At 39.2% G+C, this 18,790-nt stretch overlaps 1 protein-coding gene across 1 annotated transcript; it reads right to left on the reverse strand.

Annotated features, from left to right (window-relative positions):
• Positions 1 to 391: 391 nt before the first annotated feature.
• Positions 392 to 18,790, reverse strand: LOC307009096 (uncharacterized protein). The gene is made up of 10 exons (XM_079632527.1): positions 18,564 to 18,790; positions 16,029 to 16,111; positions 9,083 to 9,181; positions 8,473 to 8,574; positions 8,256 to 8,372; positions 4,543 to 4,680; positions 4,392 to 4,443; positions 4,048 to 4,074; positions 3,905 to 3,931; positions 392 to 2,727 (listed from the first exon to the last, which is right to left on the reverse strand). Exons 2-10 carry the CDS (start codon positions 16,089 to 16,091, stop codon positions 2,168 to 2,170), a joined length of 1,185 nt encoding a protein of 394 aa, XP_079488653.1. The 5' UTR covers positions 16,092 to 16,111; positions 18,564 to 18,790; the 3' UTR covers positions 392 to 2,167.

Below are 18,790 nucleotides of genomic sequence, written 5' to 3' on the forward strand. Positions count from 1 at the left end.
GCCCGGGTCCCAGCTTCAGTCGGGCCCTAATGGCCGCGGGTTCTGACATTTGTGCAAAGTTTCAAGAGTTTTTGAGCACGTTAAGGCCCCCAAAAGTGCCCAAAAGGTAGTAATATAATAATAATAAAGAAGAAGAATAAATAATAATCCCATGGAAAACAATAGGGCCTTCGCCTTTTCAAGGCTTGGGCCCTAATGAATGTGTGAGCATTTTTTTTTTCGTGTAATACATTATGTTCTAATTAATTCACTCAATGACAACTCAAAATAATGACACTCATTTGCACTATAGTAAATGTATCTCACAATGCATGTTTACATCTAATCTTTACATAAAGTACAAATGAGTAATATCTGACAGGTAAATAAGAGTGAACACACAGGGTTGAAGTGATTTCTGTTTATTATTCACATAAAGTGCATTTTTCATGATTTGACTTAGTCAGATGAATGTGAAAGTGCAGACAGGGCAGGCGAACACTATTATAATAAGGTTCAGACGCAGGTTCAAAAGTACCACAGAAGCAGCAGCTGAAAGACATCGTACTACCTTGATGAAATTATTGGTCTTGGATCGCTGTCAGTCATAAGGACCGACCGTCTAATGTGGCCCAGTGGTTCACCTAATGCTAATGAGGTCTAGAATACTGGTTCTCAACTGGTTTTGCTTCAGGACTATACACTTTTTACATCAAATGACCCAACACAGTGTGTGTTTATTGTCAAAAAAATAGTCATTAGCATCAAACACTCATCTTGCTATGAACTGCATATGCTCAACAATGCACAAAACGATTAACATGTATTGGCTGAAGAAGACAATTCTCTTCAAAGCTTGAGGGGTTTCTAATTGTCTGTGAATGTCAATTGTTTCTCACCAGCCACATTATAGTTGTCACAAACCATTAAAAGTGATCCTGGGTTTAATGTAGTCTGCATCACATTTTATTTTACGTTGCTTTATTTTGTTCATTGTTTCAGAGAATGAGGGGATTGTCTGTCGACCAAGTGACGACCCTAATTTGCGCCAAAATACCACTAGTGTTGTGTTCCCTTTTTAAAGGGGCTTTATGCAGAAACCCTTGTTTTTAGCGACACCGGTGGCCGTTAAGTGAACTGCAGCCAGCAACTTATTACTTGTGCTCGCACTCGTGAACACGAGACTGAATGTGATTCAAGGCCCCGATCATAGCGACGTTTTCTTTTTCCTGCTCTTCACTTTGAAGTAAAAAGCAAATACCTTTGCATATGCTGTTAGCGAACATCCCGACGCCGTCCAAGCAGTGTGGTCCAAAACAGCAGGCAAGAAAGCATCTGATCATAGTGACGTGGATATGTTTGCACCAGCTCTGCGATTCACCGGCATCATGTCTACAGATGAGGTCATTAAAATCACACTGTTTGATTATTAGGCTATGTGAGACTATAGTTTGAATTATGATCCCTTTTCTGTGCATGACACGTTGACATTACAGTACAGAATGGCTCTTTCGGCATTATCCTGAACATACTGTAAGCATCATGTGTCATTGAACGGAAGAGAGGCTTTCCGGAGCGCGCATAAACGTCACATCTTTTGGATTTTAACGGGAAAAAACACCTGAGTCCTTCGCATAATTTCAGTTTATACAGGCTAGGAAGTCGGGGAAGATCTCGTTTTTTCACTTTCGTCAGACATTGGCAATAAAAAAAGCAAATAATACATGACAATTCGTACATATAGCCCCTTTTAAAAGTTGACCATCCCACTATTCCTCTTTTTTTTCAAAGTGCGAGGCTTGAATGTGCGAGTCTTCCGGTCTCGTCCGCTTCCAGTTATTTCAGCTGTTCAAAAACAGTCTGTTATGCTGCTTAGTATTGTTCTTTTTTTAATTTATTGTCCTAATACTATACTCATGGTTTGTAGCGCAAATAGTTTTTACCTTATTTTCTAGTTATTCACCAATAGCGACTAATGGATCAGACGTCTCATTCACAGAAAACAGCTTTTCTTACGCTAGGAGTGGAAAGCCCAAAGTATACTTCGTAAAAATGTATTTGTTGCCATTTTTTTGCACGTTTTCCCTGCTATCTCTCTGAACAAAGCGTAACATTTTCAGGCTGTGACCGGTTGAGAACCACTGCTCTAGAGATTAAGCACTGGGCTCCGGTTGGAGTCGATGGGACCTCAACCCCACAGGCACATCCCGGGACACAGGCATTGGCTCCTGTTCCCCGGAGATTTGACCACCAGGTCCTTCCCGATCTCCACCGTTCCGAAGAGCGGGAAGAGCTTCTCGTCAAATGTCTCGTTGTAGGTGTAGATGTGCGAGCGGTTCTCCACGTCATAGAAGGACAGCTGGCCCAGGCCGAAGTCAAGGTAGACGCCGACCTTTCGAGGAATTAAGGAGGCCGGGAGGCCGGTGAAGGGCACGGTGAGGGCCTTCAGCTCCGTGCCGCGCTCCAGCCGAAGGCTCAGGTATCCCGTGTCGGTGTTCAGGGACTTGAAGCCCTTACGCAAAGCTGACTCTTTCGCCACGCCGATACGCCAGTCCATTTCTCCAACGTCCACCTCCCAGTACTGGCGGCCAGTGGCGAAGCCTTCGGATCCGACCGCGCACCACCAACCGTCGAAGCGCTGGTGATAGTTGGGCATGTCTTTGCGCTTGAAACCACAGCGCATGCGCCTCTCATCCTCGGAGATCAGCAGGTCGGGATTGGCCGTGTCCAGGTCAAGGGTCACCTCCACTATGAAGAAATTAATGGAGGGTCAAGACAAATGAATCAAATTATAAACTATGAATCGTTCAAAATGGCTAAAGAGCAGCAAATGTAGGCAGCATTTTAAAGGGGTGGTATAATGCTCTTTTCACAAGATGTAAAATAAGTCTCTGATGTCCCCAGAGTGTGTGTGTGAAGTTTTAGCTCAAAATACCCCACAGATATTTTTATATAAAGCATGTTAAAATTGTGTCTGTCCCTTTAAATGCAAATGAGCTGCTCCTCCCGGCACAGGGGGCGGAGCTACAACAGCTTGTGTTCTAAAAATGTCAGAAACTTTTTTGTTTATATTTAAATTTATGTTGCTTATGTGTCATTATCTTCTAGTCAATTATTAGCATATTCTGTCTTGATAATCTATGAATCGCGTTCCCGGGGGCGGGGTTTATGTACATTTTAGGGTTGGCGATGTCACTAACCCGTGAGAAATGTTGTGTAGTCCCTACCAGCCGTTTGTCGTAGTCCTTAAAAAGCAATTTAAAAAGAAAATATCTCCCTTTGCTTTGAACTTTGAGCATTGTAACTCTGCAGATGTTGTATATGTGTTCAAACATCAACATTACACACTAACTAAAGTTAAAAAAGTGAAATCATAATCAGCCACCCCTTTAAGTCATCAAAGGCTTGCTTTCGATACAAAGCAAATATATGGTTTAAAGGATAACATTTTTAAGCCCGGGACACACCAAGCCAATGTCAAATAACTAGAGGTGACGAAAGCGGACACGTCAGTTGCGTCTCGGCCGAAAAGCTCCGCTTGAACACACTAAACGGACTAAAGGTGACTGTCAACTATGCGTTCTGCGTCTGCGTACAAGGAAAGAACTTACATCTTCTATTCAAAAATCAACACTTTTATCCAGCATTCTAAAATAAATATTTTAATAATATTACTGAATTTTTGAGCAAATAAATGCAGCTTTGGTCAACATAGGATACTACTTTTTTCTAAAACATAAAACAAATCTTAACGACCCCAAACTTTTGAACGGCAATGTGTCTATTGAAGGCGCAATCTTGTCAAATGTGAGTTGAATCTCATGTGAGAAACACTATTTGTATGATGCTGCGCAGTTATGAGGTTCTGTTACAGTAAGGTTGATGCTTGAGAAGGGCAGCTGTCTTTGTAGAGCACATGTCTTACCTCCTGCATCACAGATCCAGTCCCACACTAAATACAACAAAAGCAACAATTAGCACAAGTTCATACTGAGTCTTAATAATCAATCCACACTATAATTACAAAGCTTTCTGGAATATATTCAGAAGCACTAACATGTGACTCACCTATGTGAGGAATATATGGGGTGGCACCTAGTGAGTGAAAAACAACAACAAAAAAGAGAATTGAGCGAAGAATATTAAAAATAAAGGATTTGTTAATACCATGCATAACATTTACCCACCACCTGACAGACACATGAATATATTTTCATCTAAATCAATACACTGCATTGGTTATATGGACGCTAAACTCTTGAATCCAATGAAAATATTGTGTTTATGCGCATCACATGTCAGGAGCAGCACACATTTTCAACGGATTCAGCTTTGTTGACAATGGCTAAGTCGTTTATAGCTTTTTTTTTTTATTATTCATGATATTCAAGACACTGAAGAGATGATCTGACCTATTTTCTGGCTCCTCTGTTTCCACGTGAGCCACTTTTGGGGAATGTTTTCCTGAACACACGGATAAATCAGAAAGGTTTTGTGTTACTATAAAGCCGTTTGTTGGCTGAATTCCCCTCTGAAGTTCCTGTGATGTGACTTCCTTCATACCCTGTCCAGCTCTTTGTTGATGAGTGTCCAGAACACCAGCTCCACGGCCGACTGCAGGGTGGACATCCGCCCTCTTTTCCAGTGAGTCTCAAAGTCATCCAAAACTGCCACCACCTGCTCTCCAGGCCAGACACTTTGCTGCACACGGAGGGGGGGAAGGATGCAAAGATGCCACTCAATGCAACTGACATCCAACTATTCACCTCCAAAAAACAATATTCAAAAAATAATAGCATACAGATTTGAGGATGTCATTTAAAACATGTACGCTGATTTTCCCCACTGAACACAAAGGAAGCGCGGCTCTACGGGCTTAGACATTTTTCACTTTCTTCCTTGCTTGACATAGATGCAATATGTCCATTTTTGTGAAAAACTGTTTATTGAACCATTAAAAAAAAACATGAAAGTTTCCATATGTGTTTTATATCATATTTGATCAATCAGGCTTTTATGGCACATATACAGTGTAAACCCTAACTTAAACCCCCCAATTAATAGGTTTACGTAGAGCCAACGCAAATTAAACAAGTTAGTTCAATCAAATTAACTTTTTTTGAGTATTTAGAACTTTACTTTTCTTTTGAGTTCACAAAACTGACACATTTTAAGTAATCTGATTTGTTTCATTGTTTTGAGTTTTGAATTTGTTTCTTTTCATTTAGACAAACTTAAATTTAACTGAAACTGAGCTGGGATTTCTATTTCCCAGCATGCTTTGCCATGACACTCAAAAGGGAAAGTAAATGCTAAAATTAAGTGTTATATAATGTTTTTTGTGTGTGCAATATTAATGGTAAGTTTGAGATTTAGTAGTGTTTAATGTTTTGTTATGCTAGTTTAGAAGAGTTTCTGTTGAAGTTTCTTGTTCAGCATCAGCTTACCGTATTTTCCGGATTATAAGTCACACTTTTTTTCATAGTTTGACTGGTCCTGCGACTTATAGTCAGGTGCGACTTATATATCAAAATTAATTCATACTGACTGAGATGAACCAAGAGAAAACATTACCGTCTACAGCCGCGAGAGGGCGCTCTAGTTAGCGGAGTTGTTCGGAAGCGACACCGAGTAAGAGTTCAATGGATTCAGTGTGGAGTGAGATCGCGGGAGCTTGGTGAACTTGCTTACCGGTAACTTGTTGGACTCGCTGGCTAATGTTAATTTAGTCTATTCAGCCTGCCAGGTATATGTTCTTTATGCTACTGTATTGTGTATCTGAATAACTGTTAATGTGTTACGTTAACACACCGGACACCTATTCAGCCTGTTGTTCTGTGTGCTATTGTGGAGCTTGCCTTTCCAGATTAAATGTCTGTTCTTGGTCTTGGATTTTGCGAAATAAATTTGAAATAAATGCGACTTATATATGTTTTTTTCCTCTTCATGATGCATTTTTTGACTGATGCAACTTACACTCCGGAGCAACTTATAGTCCGGAAATTACGGTAGTTTGCGAACAGATATATGCTGAATGTTTTATATTGCTGTACTCATTCAGCAAGTGCTGTGCTACTGCTATCAAAGCATGGTGTTACCAATTAGCAAGGTAGCATTTATTGAATGTTTCCAAGTTTCCACTACTAAAAATATTTAAGTTGAGATTACATGCCAATTTTAAGTATGTGTTGTGTATGTAATGTATATGACAGTGGTGGGCCGTCAGGGCCAGCAAGGCCTTCTCTGCTGGCCTAAACATTATCAGAATCACTGACTTGAACTTTAATATATATATTTTATGAATGAGTATTACATGATTCCCAATAGTCCATTCTCGTAATGTCATAGTTTTTCTCTTGGTTGCGCTGCTTCCAGTAGTGTATGTTTATTTTAGCGCTTTTATCCAATCATATTTCAGCCATCATGTGTTGCCAGGTCAAATATATCTGCCTCGAGGCCTTCAGAATCAATAGTGCGGGCGCCTGTAGCTTAAAATGAATGGCAATGAAACTGTTGCTTTAACCAATCAGATAATCAGTCAGATTTAATAAGCCAATCAGATTTCGAGTTGAATGCACCGGGGCCATCTAGCAGGCATACAATAACGTAAGCATTTTCACGCCCTTTGATTGGATGGTCAGAGCGTGTACTATTATTACTGGTAGTCAGAGATAGCTAACCGCATCAGTAGCGAACTGTGTAAACTAAAATATATTCCTGTATATTTAATAGTTTTTCAACCCACAAATTAATGTTTCTTTCCTTCCTCGACCACCAGCAGGTTCAAACCTACCGGAAAAAAATCCCTTATTCAGCTTTATCCAGCTTATGCAGAGTCACGGATCTCTATCGATCTGTCCGGGTAAAAACAGAACAGACTGCAATGTAAAGTTATGCCAGGGCTGATTTTGAAGCCAAAAGTCGCGCTGATCTCATTGATATCGTTCAAAAATCTGTGTGAGAGCTTGTGTCAGCTGTAACGTTACACATCGTCATGTTTTGCGGTGTTTTCCCGGTTTACTGCTTCTGTCGAGCAGACACTTGCAGCACTAAAGCCAATTAAAACTTATGCCAGAAATACGACGGGACAGACTCGACTTTCAGCACTTTATAGCCTCGATGGCAATAGAAAAGGTTGTTGGGACTGAAACGCACAGACAACCTGTACATCCAAGTAATTTAAGTATTTTTGAGGAAAGAAATTAGAATGGATTTTGTATTAAAAAAATAGGCAGTAGTTTTGGTGAGTATAATGCATTTTTTGCCCCCGTTTTTGTCCGTGCATAATATTTTCTTCCTAATTTTTCTTGTAAATTTATGATCGAAGCAACTTCTTTTTTCAAACATTAATACTATTGTAACCATTGAAGGACAAGACAAGGGAGTTTCCTTTTCTGAATTTATAATCAGAACGCAAGAACCACTGTAGCCTACACTTTAAAGCCGAACGCACTCGCTCGTTTCTCTCTACCCAGCCTTTCCCGAACTCACCGCATTAACCCTATAACTGCCGGTGCAAAATAAAAAAAGGAATTTCACTGTTTTTCGTTATTAATTCAGGTTGGACATCACTGAAGGCCTAGGTGTGAAATTCACGGCCCGCCACTGGTATATGAATTAGCTGAAGTACATTTTTTTATTTATTAACTTAAACTTTTTGATGTAACTGATTACCTCAATTTTTTTTTAGTTTTCCCAACTTATTTGGGTTTACAGTAGTGACTATATGGAGGTCATATTTAAAAGGGGGGCCAATTTCATTGGCCCAAACTGAGCAAAAATTTGGTGCAGATAGATGCTGATAATTTTTATAGCCAAAAGGCAAGATACAATTCTGATAGTTTGTAACATGTAAATATGTAATTTTCTATATAAAAAAACATTTGTATGGATAATCACATAATCGTAAATTGCTTCAGTCCAGAAAGAGTTCATCCTAAAATATTACCAACAATATAAAAGTTATTATGATGTTTACCTTATAAAAATCCGTAAAGATTTCACAGCAGAAAGACACGTGAACCACTGTCAGTTGACATTTTTACAATTACACTAAAAAGCCTTTTACATGCTAAAAAAGTATAAGCTATCAATCAGATGACAGAAGGCATGTGGTAGATTGTGTGTTTTTCAGCAAAGTTTTGATCATGTCAATGATTTACTTTAGAGGCCTTAGAAACTTGCATATCAACTACGATACAGTAGCCGTTCTAGGGTTAAACGGAAAGCCATCGAGAAGGTATTTCTCAATCAGATCCAGTGTGATGTGTGAGTACCTCAGGTTGGGCCCTCAGGTCTTTGGCCCAGGTGAGGATGAGTCTCTTGGCGTTCTCCATGTCCTGATCCTTCCAGTCGCTGCTCTCTGGCCAGCCGTCCGTCTGCATTGGTCTTTTCTGTTACAACAATATTTGGAGACAAAACCCAGTGATTTGCAGCATTTCGGTTTCAGTGAGTGCAGACAAATGTCAGTAAAGGTATAAATGTGTATCTCACCTTGCTCTCTAGCAGAGATGCCCACTCCAGAATGAAGGCCCTGCAGGCGAGAGTCGGCCAAACGTCCTCACTATTTGAGACGTGCTCCAAAACCTCCGACCTCTGTTACCAGCAGGAGAGAAGACACACACACACACACACACACAGACGCGAGCTCATCTCTACATGACCAACATCTCACTGAAAAATGTGAAAGACCCAGCCATATATATACTGTATATTTATAGCTGTTGTCTATATTTTTCTGTATACATGTTTCATGAGAATGTACCCCTGAGAAGCACAAAAAGACAATAAATGTATTCTATTCTATTCTATTATATTCTATTCTATTCTATAATGGGCTCTATTTGCTAGTGGGGGTCACCTATGGTGCGAAGAACATTGATGTCTTGCTCTGGAGGCGGTCATATGCAAATGTATTTGGCCGTGTGATATCACAGATCCCGCAATATCAAAACAAGCTGTTTTTGGAGCTTGGTCACATAACATTTTTGTTTTATAAGTCAAAAGATCAAGGTAAATTTGATTTCTCATGTCTTTTCTGCATGTGATTATTCGGCCATCAGCTCTAATTTATACTGTATTAGTCATGTATCCGTGGCTGTACCTGACAGACGCGTCCCAGATCCTTGGCGAGGTCCACAATGAACTGCTGGCTCTCGTCCAGCGGTTCTCTCTTCTCATTCTTCGCCTTCTTACGAAACTCCTGTACGCAAAAAAGAAAAAAAAAAAGGTATTAAATTTCCAGTCTCAGTGATGCACTGTCCACAGGCACAGGCAGATTAATCAATCTGTGCATTTTACTTGGACAGAATTTTTACAACATTTTTACAGATGGACAGAAATCCCCTGCCCGTAAACGACACATTAAAACAAAGCAAACTGTGATTGGCATATGGTCTATTCCTGTCGTGTGTTCGGTTCTTGGCTCCAGTGAGTTGTAATGTGGACCTGACGTTATGCTGATAGTCAAAGGTTTGACTACGTGAGACTATGGCTGTATCTGAACTGGCATACTCTCTGATTAAGTACTTCATTTCAATAAATACTTGCTTAGTGAGCAAGATTACATATTATATAGCCTGAATGCGCGTAGTATAATGCAATCCGGACATCATCCACCTTGTTAACGTTATCATGTGACCTACGACGTAATAACAAGCGCAAGAACTTAAAAGGTATGAGCGACAATCTATTTTTGATAAAATGTTTCTAATGTTATTAATTGCGATGCTCTCCCGTGTTTCTCTCTGTTCTTTTAAGGATGCACTGTTTGGCTTCAAAAAGCTACAATTAAAGGGGTCATGACATGAGAAACCAAATTTGCCTTGATCTTTTGGTATATAAGAGGTCTTTGTACCATTAAAACGTCCTGCAAGTTTCATAGCTTAAGACGTCCTCCCCATTATAAACGAATCATTTATTTAATCAAGCTCTAAATACAGCTCGTTCTGGATCCATGGTAAGAAGTGACGTCACGGTACGAAGTGACGTACCAGCGTTTGCATATGACCGCCTCCAGCACAAGACAACTACACTTAAAGCGCAAGGCAACTACGCTCATTTCGTATCGTTGTCGCGCCCACGCGCCGCGCGCCTCACAAGTGTTCAGTCGACGGACAGCGAGTGGGTCTGTGTACAGGGAGATTACGATGCCGCAGATGTGCTGTTCCTGGCTGTGGACAAACAACATCTTTGAATACACTGCGAAAGATCCAGTCGTCAGGGAAAAATGGATGCACTTTATTTTTTGCGGACGTCCCAGTCACGGCAGTGTTAGTTTAAGCGTTTGTTCTATACATTTTAAGGATGACTGTTTTGAGCTTTGCCAGAAAACTGTTGCTCAAAGATAAGTCCGTGCCGTCTATTCTGGGCTCAACAACGACGACGCAAACTGTAAGTAATGTATTTAAAACTTTAAACTACTTTTTAAATACCCTGAAAGATCCAGTCGTCAGGGAAAAATGGATGCACTTTATTTTTTGCGGACGTCCCAGTCACGGCAGTGTTTTATACATTTAAGGATGACTGTTTTGAGGAAAAAATCCCAATATGATGCTTGGCTTTGCCAGAAAACTGTTGCTCAAAGATAAGTCCGTGCCGACTCTTCTGGGCTCAATAACGACGACGCAAACTTACTTTTTACCATGGCTAATATAAACACATTTGTATAAGAGAATCTTGAAAATATGTCGCCTTTCTAGTAGGCCTACATGTGATAGAAAATAAAAAATTTTGCCTTTATCAATGCTGCATCTTCTAAGATGGCCTGTCTGTGCATGCATTTTTGTCCGTGGTACACCCTATCATTTCATTGGAATTAGTTAAATAATGTTAAACTGTTAGCAAATTAAGCTATAGGATAATTATGCAACAATAATCCGTTTTCAAGTGTCTCGGGTTAATTTTTTTTTATTAATTCAAAATAGTTTCACTTTCCATGTGGACACGGGCTGATCCAGTCTTCGTTGTTGTGGTGATCGTTCATTTTCCTCTGATTCCGGCTCAAACATAATAAGGTTTTATCATTGCAAGAGCCATCGCTTCGCATGCATCACCCGCTACTAAACAGTTGCGCCGAATCCGCAAATGTTCTGGCTGGGGGCGTTAATAATTGAAGCATAGGCACTGACGTTAGCCAATCATAACAGTGGGCGTTAACACTGAACTCTTAAAGGGGAAACACCCCCAAAACAGACTGTTTGAATCAGAGGATGAGAAACAGGGTGGGAAAAGGTCATAAATCACTACATTTTAAAAGCTTTTTGTAAAAAAAACTATAGTAATACTATAATTGCACCTAAGGGAACATAATAATAAAATAAAAAAAAACATGTCATGACCCCTTTAATGAATACTTTTTTATTAATCTATTATTGCTCCTTGCATAATTCGATATTCACAGCAGCAAATTCTGTCATCAAAATCCTTTATTTATTATTTTTAAAAGAGAGATTCAACATTAGGGCTACATCCAAAATATTACATTCTCTAAGAATCTTAAAGCTCTATTTTACCTTTTTAATTTATTTTGTTAAAGCTTTCATGTTTTATATTTTTTGTTTATTAATTGACATGTATAAATGGGGCTTTGCTTTCATTGTCATTTCTTTGTATGTAATTTTGATGCAACACTGTTGATTTTATACTCGAAAAATTTAAGTACCGGTACACAACTTTTTAAAATTAAGATTACCCCAGAATGAATTGCATTGCTAGCCCACCCCAGCACAATAAAAATTATAAATGCTGACCAATACTTAATTATATTACTTTTTTTAATGAAAATATATTTTAGCAAAACAAGCAAAATGGAATTTAATTGTATTGTCATATGACAGCTATGCATGAATACCAAGCGGCAACCTCCCCGTCTCTCTCTTGAAACCAACACGGAAGTGAATTAAACGGTAATTCATCGACTGGCCGCTTGAGGCTGGCTGCAGAAGGGAGTCAAATCTGTATCTCCCGCATGTTAAAATGCCCAACTTTACAGCAGAAAAAAACATGTTTACAGCCTGGTTCTCTCTGTGGCTTTGGTCTATACAGCTAATTTTTCCCTTCATAACAACTGTGAGGGGGGTGCATTTTTTTATAACTCACCCGTTTAGTTGATTAATATTTAAAGTTCTGCCAAATTAAGGGTGTGTCCACTTTTGAGTGACAGGTGGATTCCCGCTGATGTAAATGCATAGACAGTATATAAGATGGACACAGCGACCCCATAGACTTCAACGGAGAAAAGTGAAGCCCATTTGAAGCACTCACTTCCTGATCGCCAGGCGAACTGCGCAGGCTCAAACTGAGCTTGAACACGTGAGCAACGTGCCTGATAGTTGCCAGTCTTCTAGTAGCTGTGCGGAGAGAAATCTGAATCATTCCCTTCCGAATCTCGCAGAGACGGAGAGCGTGAGCATTAGCTGTCCATGAGCTAGCAGCAGGATCAACTTTATCACGCTCTGTGGGCTTCTCCCTTCACTTTATCGGACTTAATGCCTCCACGTTCCCCCGATTGCCTGCGAGCTTCTACGCCGGTCTATACGGTAATTTATCTACCGTGCGACAGAGAGTCGCGTGAGTTATGACGCAATCGTTAGCCTATTTTTACAAAAACGGCTTCTACGGGGCCATAACGTAAGGTATAAGATAATGGAGCCTTTTATACATTGTCGAGTTTCTTTAGAAATAAATAATGGACAAATGGAGTCTTTGGACGCCTCAGATGTAAAGTTATTCGCTGTCAAAGTGACGCAAAAATGAATGGGAGTCAATGGAATGCTAACAGCAGGTGAAGTTCTGCTACAATGGCGGCGCCCGCGGAGGCTTCAGTTTCCGGCGGATGGATTACCCCCTTGTGTAAATGCTAGCCGGTTAGCCGTCACTTCACCTCAGCAAATTCCAGCCGCTGAACTTGCCATCTCTGCCGTGTTTGTGCTTTTTTTCGGGATTATTTCATATAATTTAATACACCCATTACCTCGCCCATGGCTTTGGATTCCGCCGCTGTCGTCGAGTGTCGTTCGAGAGAAAAACCAGCGCTGTATTCCAGTGGTTTTCCTCTGTGAACATGCACTAATGTTAATGGATGTCTGACAATTTCGTTGCTTTTTGGAGTTTTCAGATTTAAAAGCGTCTATAGATATAAAGGCTACACTCGTTCTGCGGTGCCGTTGCTCTGGAACAGATTATAACATGCTTATGTACCGTCAGATGAAATCCTGCAGGTGTCTGTGTTTCTCCGTCCATGCAATAAATGCACATCCTTGAATGAGCGCGGATTTCTAGCGCATTTACTTGAACTTCATAGGTAATATATCTATGTTTTGACCCATTTGAGAATTGAGATGCGGGCAAAATCAGAATTTAAAATGGACTGAATAATAAAGCTCTCTACGAACTTGACGAGCGATGCCGCGCTGACGGACCATAGATAGACTGTAATAAAAGAGTGACTGACATGTATGCACATAATCACGGTCACACACACACACACTCTCTCGGAGTAATATTGTAAAGTTACTGCATAATACATTTTCAACTAGCAGAATAGCTGTACAGAATCACGATACACAGTCTCACTTGTAGCTATGTCTTTTAATTATTATAATATTTCGAAGGGCAAAAACAGGACCTTTTAATTGGCATTCTGATTTTAATCATCAACTGTCACTTTAGCGCGAGCCCCTGTGCAGTCGCAGACTTGGTACTGTGTGAGTAGCATATAGCATTAGCTCCCAAGCCTGAGCTAACTCCATAACGTCGCGCTAGGTGGGCGTGGTTTCAGATAGCCAGGCTCCTTAGCTCCGCCTCTTTGCCCATATTCTGTTATCCGGGAGTGACGAGCGGTGACGCGAGGCCAAGATGGCGACGGCCGGCTCCGCCCACTTTAGGCTTCAAAAATGCTCTTCAGAAACCTATGGGTGACGTCACGGACACTACGTCCATATTTTTTTACAGTCTATGATGAATACACACTAGACAAATGCAGTCGATACATTTTCAGTCAAGCAATGGATTAATGCATAAATTAATGCAATTATTTTATTGTATTTACTGACAACAATAGGAAACATAAAGAATGAGTAAAAGAATGGATAAAAGTAGGGCTGCACAATATATCGAATTTATCGAAATATCGCAAATGTATATATCGCAATATGCATATCGCAACAGCTTGCAATAAATGGGGTCATGAACAGGATATATTTAATTCATACAGTGAAAACTAAGCAATGTTTTATTTTTATATTTTATGATTCAGTATCTTTTATTAAATAAACCTAATGTAGGATAACCTGAAGCCCTGAGGTTTACACTGATGTTAAAATAACACTTCTTACGCTACAGTAAAACGCTGATGTTCACTTTCAGAAGTTATAAGGATGTTTTCTTGTCATAAAAAGAATGTGAAACACATGTAGGTTATATCATTTTAAATATATTTTAAAGATAATTTCCGTTTATTTTACACACTTTAAGCATTATCGTATCGCATATCGAATATCGCATTATTTAAGGAGTTATCGCATATCGCATTTTTCTTCAATATCGCACAGCCCTACCGTCACAATAAATATAAGTCAATAACACATGAAACAAAGCTTTATTCAAACGTATTGTTCTAACTGCGCTGTGCTTTATAATCTCGCTCTTCTCAATGGGGACATCGTTGATCCAGAGCATGAGGAAGACCATGTCGTCGGCCCTTCCTGAACCCCACAACCTTGTAGCAAGAGTGGGAGAACATGTGCAGGACAATCACACGTGTCGCTGTCCTCCTCCATGTTCGAGTATGACGTATCCTCTCCCGTGGCCTTCTGGGATAGAAAAGTGTCCATCGGATGCACACTTCAGACTCTGGGAGACAGCAGTAAGCCATTCGGGGATTTCTCGCATACTCTTTTATGAATACTGAGGATTCGGACATATTATTACTCCTTTCACGTACTGTTATCTCCTACTATATAATAGGTAAGTAGGCATATTTGGACGCAATATACAAATCTCGCGGGAAATAGTTTAAGCCCCTGTTTACACGAGAACGCTCGCGGGTGAAAACGTAAAAATATTTTATCGGATGTGCCTTTCGTTTACACGGCGACGGCGTTTTTGGGGCTTAAAAACGCAAAAAAGTGAAACCACCCTCCATAGTGGAAATCTTAAAAACGCTCCACCATCGCGTTCCCGCCTAAAGGGTAAAAACGGTAAAAACGCAAAAGTCTGCTAGACAGTGAAGGCGTCGTGTGCACGTTTACGTCACAGGCATGAACCAGTACAGGAAAATAACAAAACATTATCAAACTAAAATATAGCATTAATTTCATTGACAAAAAAAATTATTCTGAGCGACACGTGAAGAGCACCGAGGGTTAAAACAGCAGCTTTACCGTATTAAACATGAAAAAGTGTCAGCGTCTCTTTCACTTTCAGTGCTTCACATCGCCACCTAGCCGTCTGGAGTGCACTACATCGAATTTCACACACTTTTGCGTCACCATATGCACGCAGATTTCTTCCTCATAACGCTCGTCTAAACGCAGAATAAAAAGTGATAACACAACGCCACTTTTGCGTTTTCTCTTCAGATCGTTTCCGTGTAAACATAGCCTAAAACTAATAGAGGTATTTTTTTTTTATGAATACTGAGGATTCGGACATACTTATCATTCGCCTACTGCTTTTTGCCTACTATAGTAGGGAAGTATGCAGTTTCGGACGCAGCCATGTTGTCATTTGTTGTTCATGAAGGCTACGGCAAACAATCAAGGACAGTGTTTGATTAAAATGCAGCTCATGCGTGAATTACTTCCTCTGTCTTAAGTCTCATGAGCAGCAAAAGACTCACCGCTATTGAAATCAGTTACAATGACCAGCTTAACGGGCCTTTGAGCTCACTTTTGGACTTCAGGATGGACAAAAGAAGGACCGACTTTAAGTTTGTTATGCCAACTAATCTCAAAGCTTTTAAAGCAACAGGTTCCCCTGATGTCCTTCTTTTTATCTGCATCATTGTTTGTAAGCCACTCAGACTACCGAGATATTTGTGCAAATACCTTAAACTTCTCTGCAACGTTCTTGGTTGGTTCGACCAGAAACTGAAGACACTGCATCATCATGGCTGGTGCTCACAGAAATCCTTCAAGAGAGCAAATAACAACAACTGAAAAAACAGGAAATTATTAAATGTACCGGTAAGCTTTCTGCCCCAGTGCACACACTTCATGGCACAGAAAAGACATGTGCCGACCTAGCAGACTGTTTGTTGACTTTCACAACAGAACAATGATTAAACACCAAGCAGATTTATATGACTTATTTTTATGACCAAAACAGTCAGACCTTGGCCTTGACCTAAATAAAGCAAAGCTTCAGGAGTTCAGTGTTGATACGACCCTTGTGAAAAAGGAGTGTGCTTATATGTACTGAATGTGCACTTGTGGTGTACTTCAAATCTTAAAAAGTGTATTGTTAAAAAAAACTACTTGCAGATATATAGTATAATATTTTGAAATTTAATTTGACATAATAGGCCACTTAAGTGCACTTAAAGAGACACTTTCATGAGTGTTTCTTAACACACTTAAAGGGATAGTTCACCCAAAAATTACTATATTTTTAGGTGAACTAACCCTTTAATAGACTGTTAAAAAGTGCACTTATTTTGATGTGTTGACTAACGTATTAATAAACATGTAAAGTACTTCATTATAATTAGCTAATTTGCAACTTATATTTAAATGCATGACATACAAGTTTCAATAGAAATGACATGAAATGCTTGTCATTTCATTCAGCAGTAACTTTAATTGTATTTTTAAAGACAATAGAAGTGAAATTACATATAAAGATGTAGGCTACTTCAATCCTACTTAAGTTGGTAAAAAAGACTACTTTTAATATAAATGTAACTATTACATTATTTTAAAGTATTTTTTAAATTAAAAAAATAAAAAGTATCCTAAAGTGAACGTCTTTTTCACAATGGTAGTATGACAACAAAACTAGATTTGATCATTTTCTGAAGATATAAAGTGTGCACAATTCTCCACCATTACCCTACTCGTGTTGTGGGTACATTTTTTTTATCACCTATTTTATAATCTGTCAGGTTAAAATCGAGTTATCAGCAAACACCACTAAAAAAAATAAAACAATGTCATAATCAGCATCTTTTATCATTATGAAAAATAACTATCTACACTCTAAATCTTGGGTTATTTTTTTCTACCCAAATCCTGGGTTGAGCCTTTTGGGTCATTTGTTTGGGTTATTTTTTCAGTATTTGGGTAGTTTTTGTAACAACCCAGTGGGTAGTTTTCTTGTGTTATCCAGATATTGGGTCAGACATTACAACTCAGGGATTGAGTTATTTATCGCAGCTTTTCATTTTTACTTCTAATATTTGTTAAAAGAGCTTATATGTTGGCAATATGTATTAAAAATGTAATAAAAAATAGGCATACTATACTGTAAAATATGACTGAAAATAAAGGAATTATCATGCAAGCCAGTGGTTGTATCGAGTATTTTTAAAAAGTGTCGAAAATGTAAGAAAATTCGAAGACATTAATTTATGCATGAAGTAAAATAAAATAAAAATAAGATATAAGATATAAATAAGAAGAAGCTAGTATTATAGTAAAAAATAATCAACTATGCTGGTTTGAAAACTCAAATTGTTTTTAAACCGGTGTTTACATGCAAAAGCTACTTGTCCATCATTTGAATAGACTATAAATATCTGGGGATGAACGCACACGTGACGCAACGCAGTCTGTAATTCAGTCTGGTGGAGGATTATCCAAACAACTCCTGTTAGCAAGGTTGAAGACCTAACAGCCTGACTTATATTAATAAAACAGACAAAGAGGAAGAATATAGTTGCTAATTAACTGTAAACTAAATGAGTCAAATATAGCATAGATTCGGAAATTGATATCTCAGTGACAAATCCTAAATGTATGACTGAAATATGACTGAATGCCAATTATAATTATTTGTAGTGTCATTCCTGAAGACAGACAGAACAAAAAAAAAATAAAAAAAGAGCATTCTAGCATCCTATAAATTTATAGGATGCTAGAATGCTCTTTTTTATTTGTTTATTTTTAGCAAATGGCTCCTATAGGCTACTGTACTCTACATGCAATCATTTTGTCATGATGTGTTAAATATCTGCATTGATGCTGGGGATCAAAAGGATTGTGAATATCATTAAGCATTAAGCATTTAATATAATGCAAATCTGTGAAGTGTTATGACTGCACTGCAACGCTGACAAGCAAGTCTAGACCTGCTGAGTAAATGCTGGAAGACACACATGACTTTGCTGCACTGCACAATATCTTTCATGTATATTGATGAGGTAACATAATGCCCTTGAATGACATTCTCAAATCAGCCCGACACAACATCATCTGCAGGAGCTTTCACACTGCGAGAGTATGTAAACAACGCCATGCTATCTTTTCATGGCGTAACGTTAGCTATGAGAAAAACAACATGCTGCAAAATGTGTGCGAGAAAAAGACATGCAGAAAATAAATCAGCATGCGTAGCTGCATATGTCTATGCATTCATCGCTGTACCTGCAGTGTGCTGTGTCGCTGGACGGATCCTTCGCAAGAGAAAGTGTCTAGCGAGTCGAGTGGAGAATGAAGACTGCAGCGAACACTTGACCTTGTTTACAAAAGCCGAACACGAGCCGAACAAAAGCCGAACACGAGCCGAACACGAGCCGAACACGAGCCGAACGTCGTTCGGGTATTTCCGGAAAACATATGCGGAATGAAAGGCACTCCATGTTTATTGTGGT

The sequence above is a fragment of the Phoxinus phoxinus genome, assembly GCF_949152265.1.
Source record: "Phoxinus phoxinus genome assembly, chromosome: 1".
Taxonomy (NCBI): Eukaryota; Metazoa; Chordata; class Actinopteri; order Cypriniformes; family Leuciscidae; genus Phoxinus; species Phoxinus phoxinus.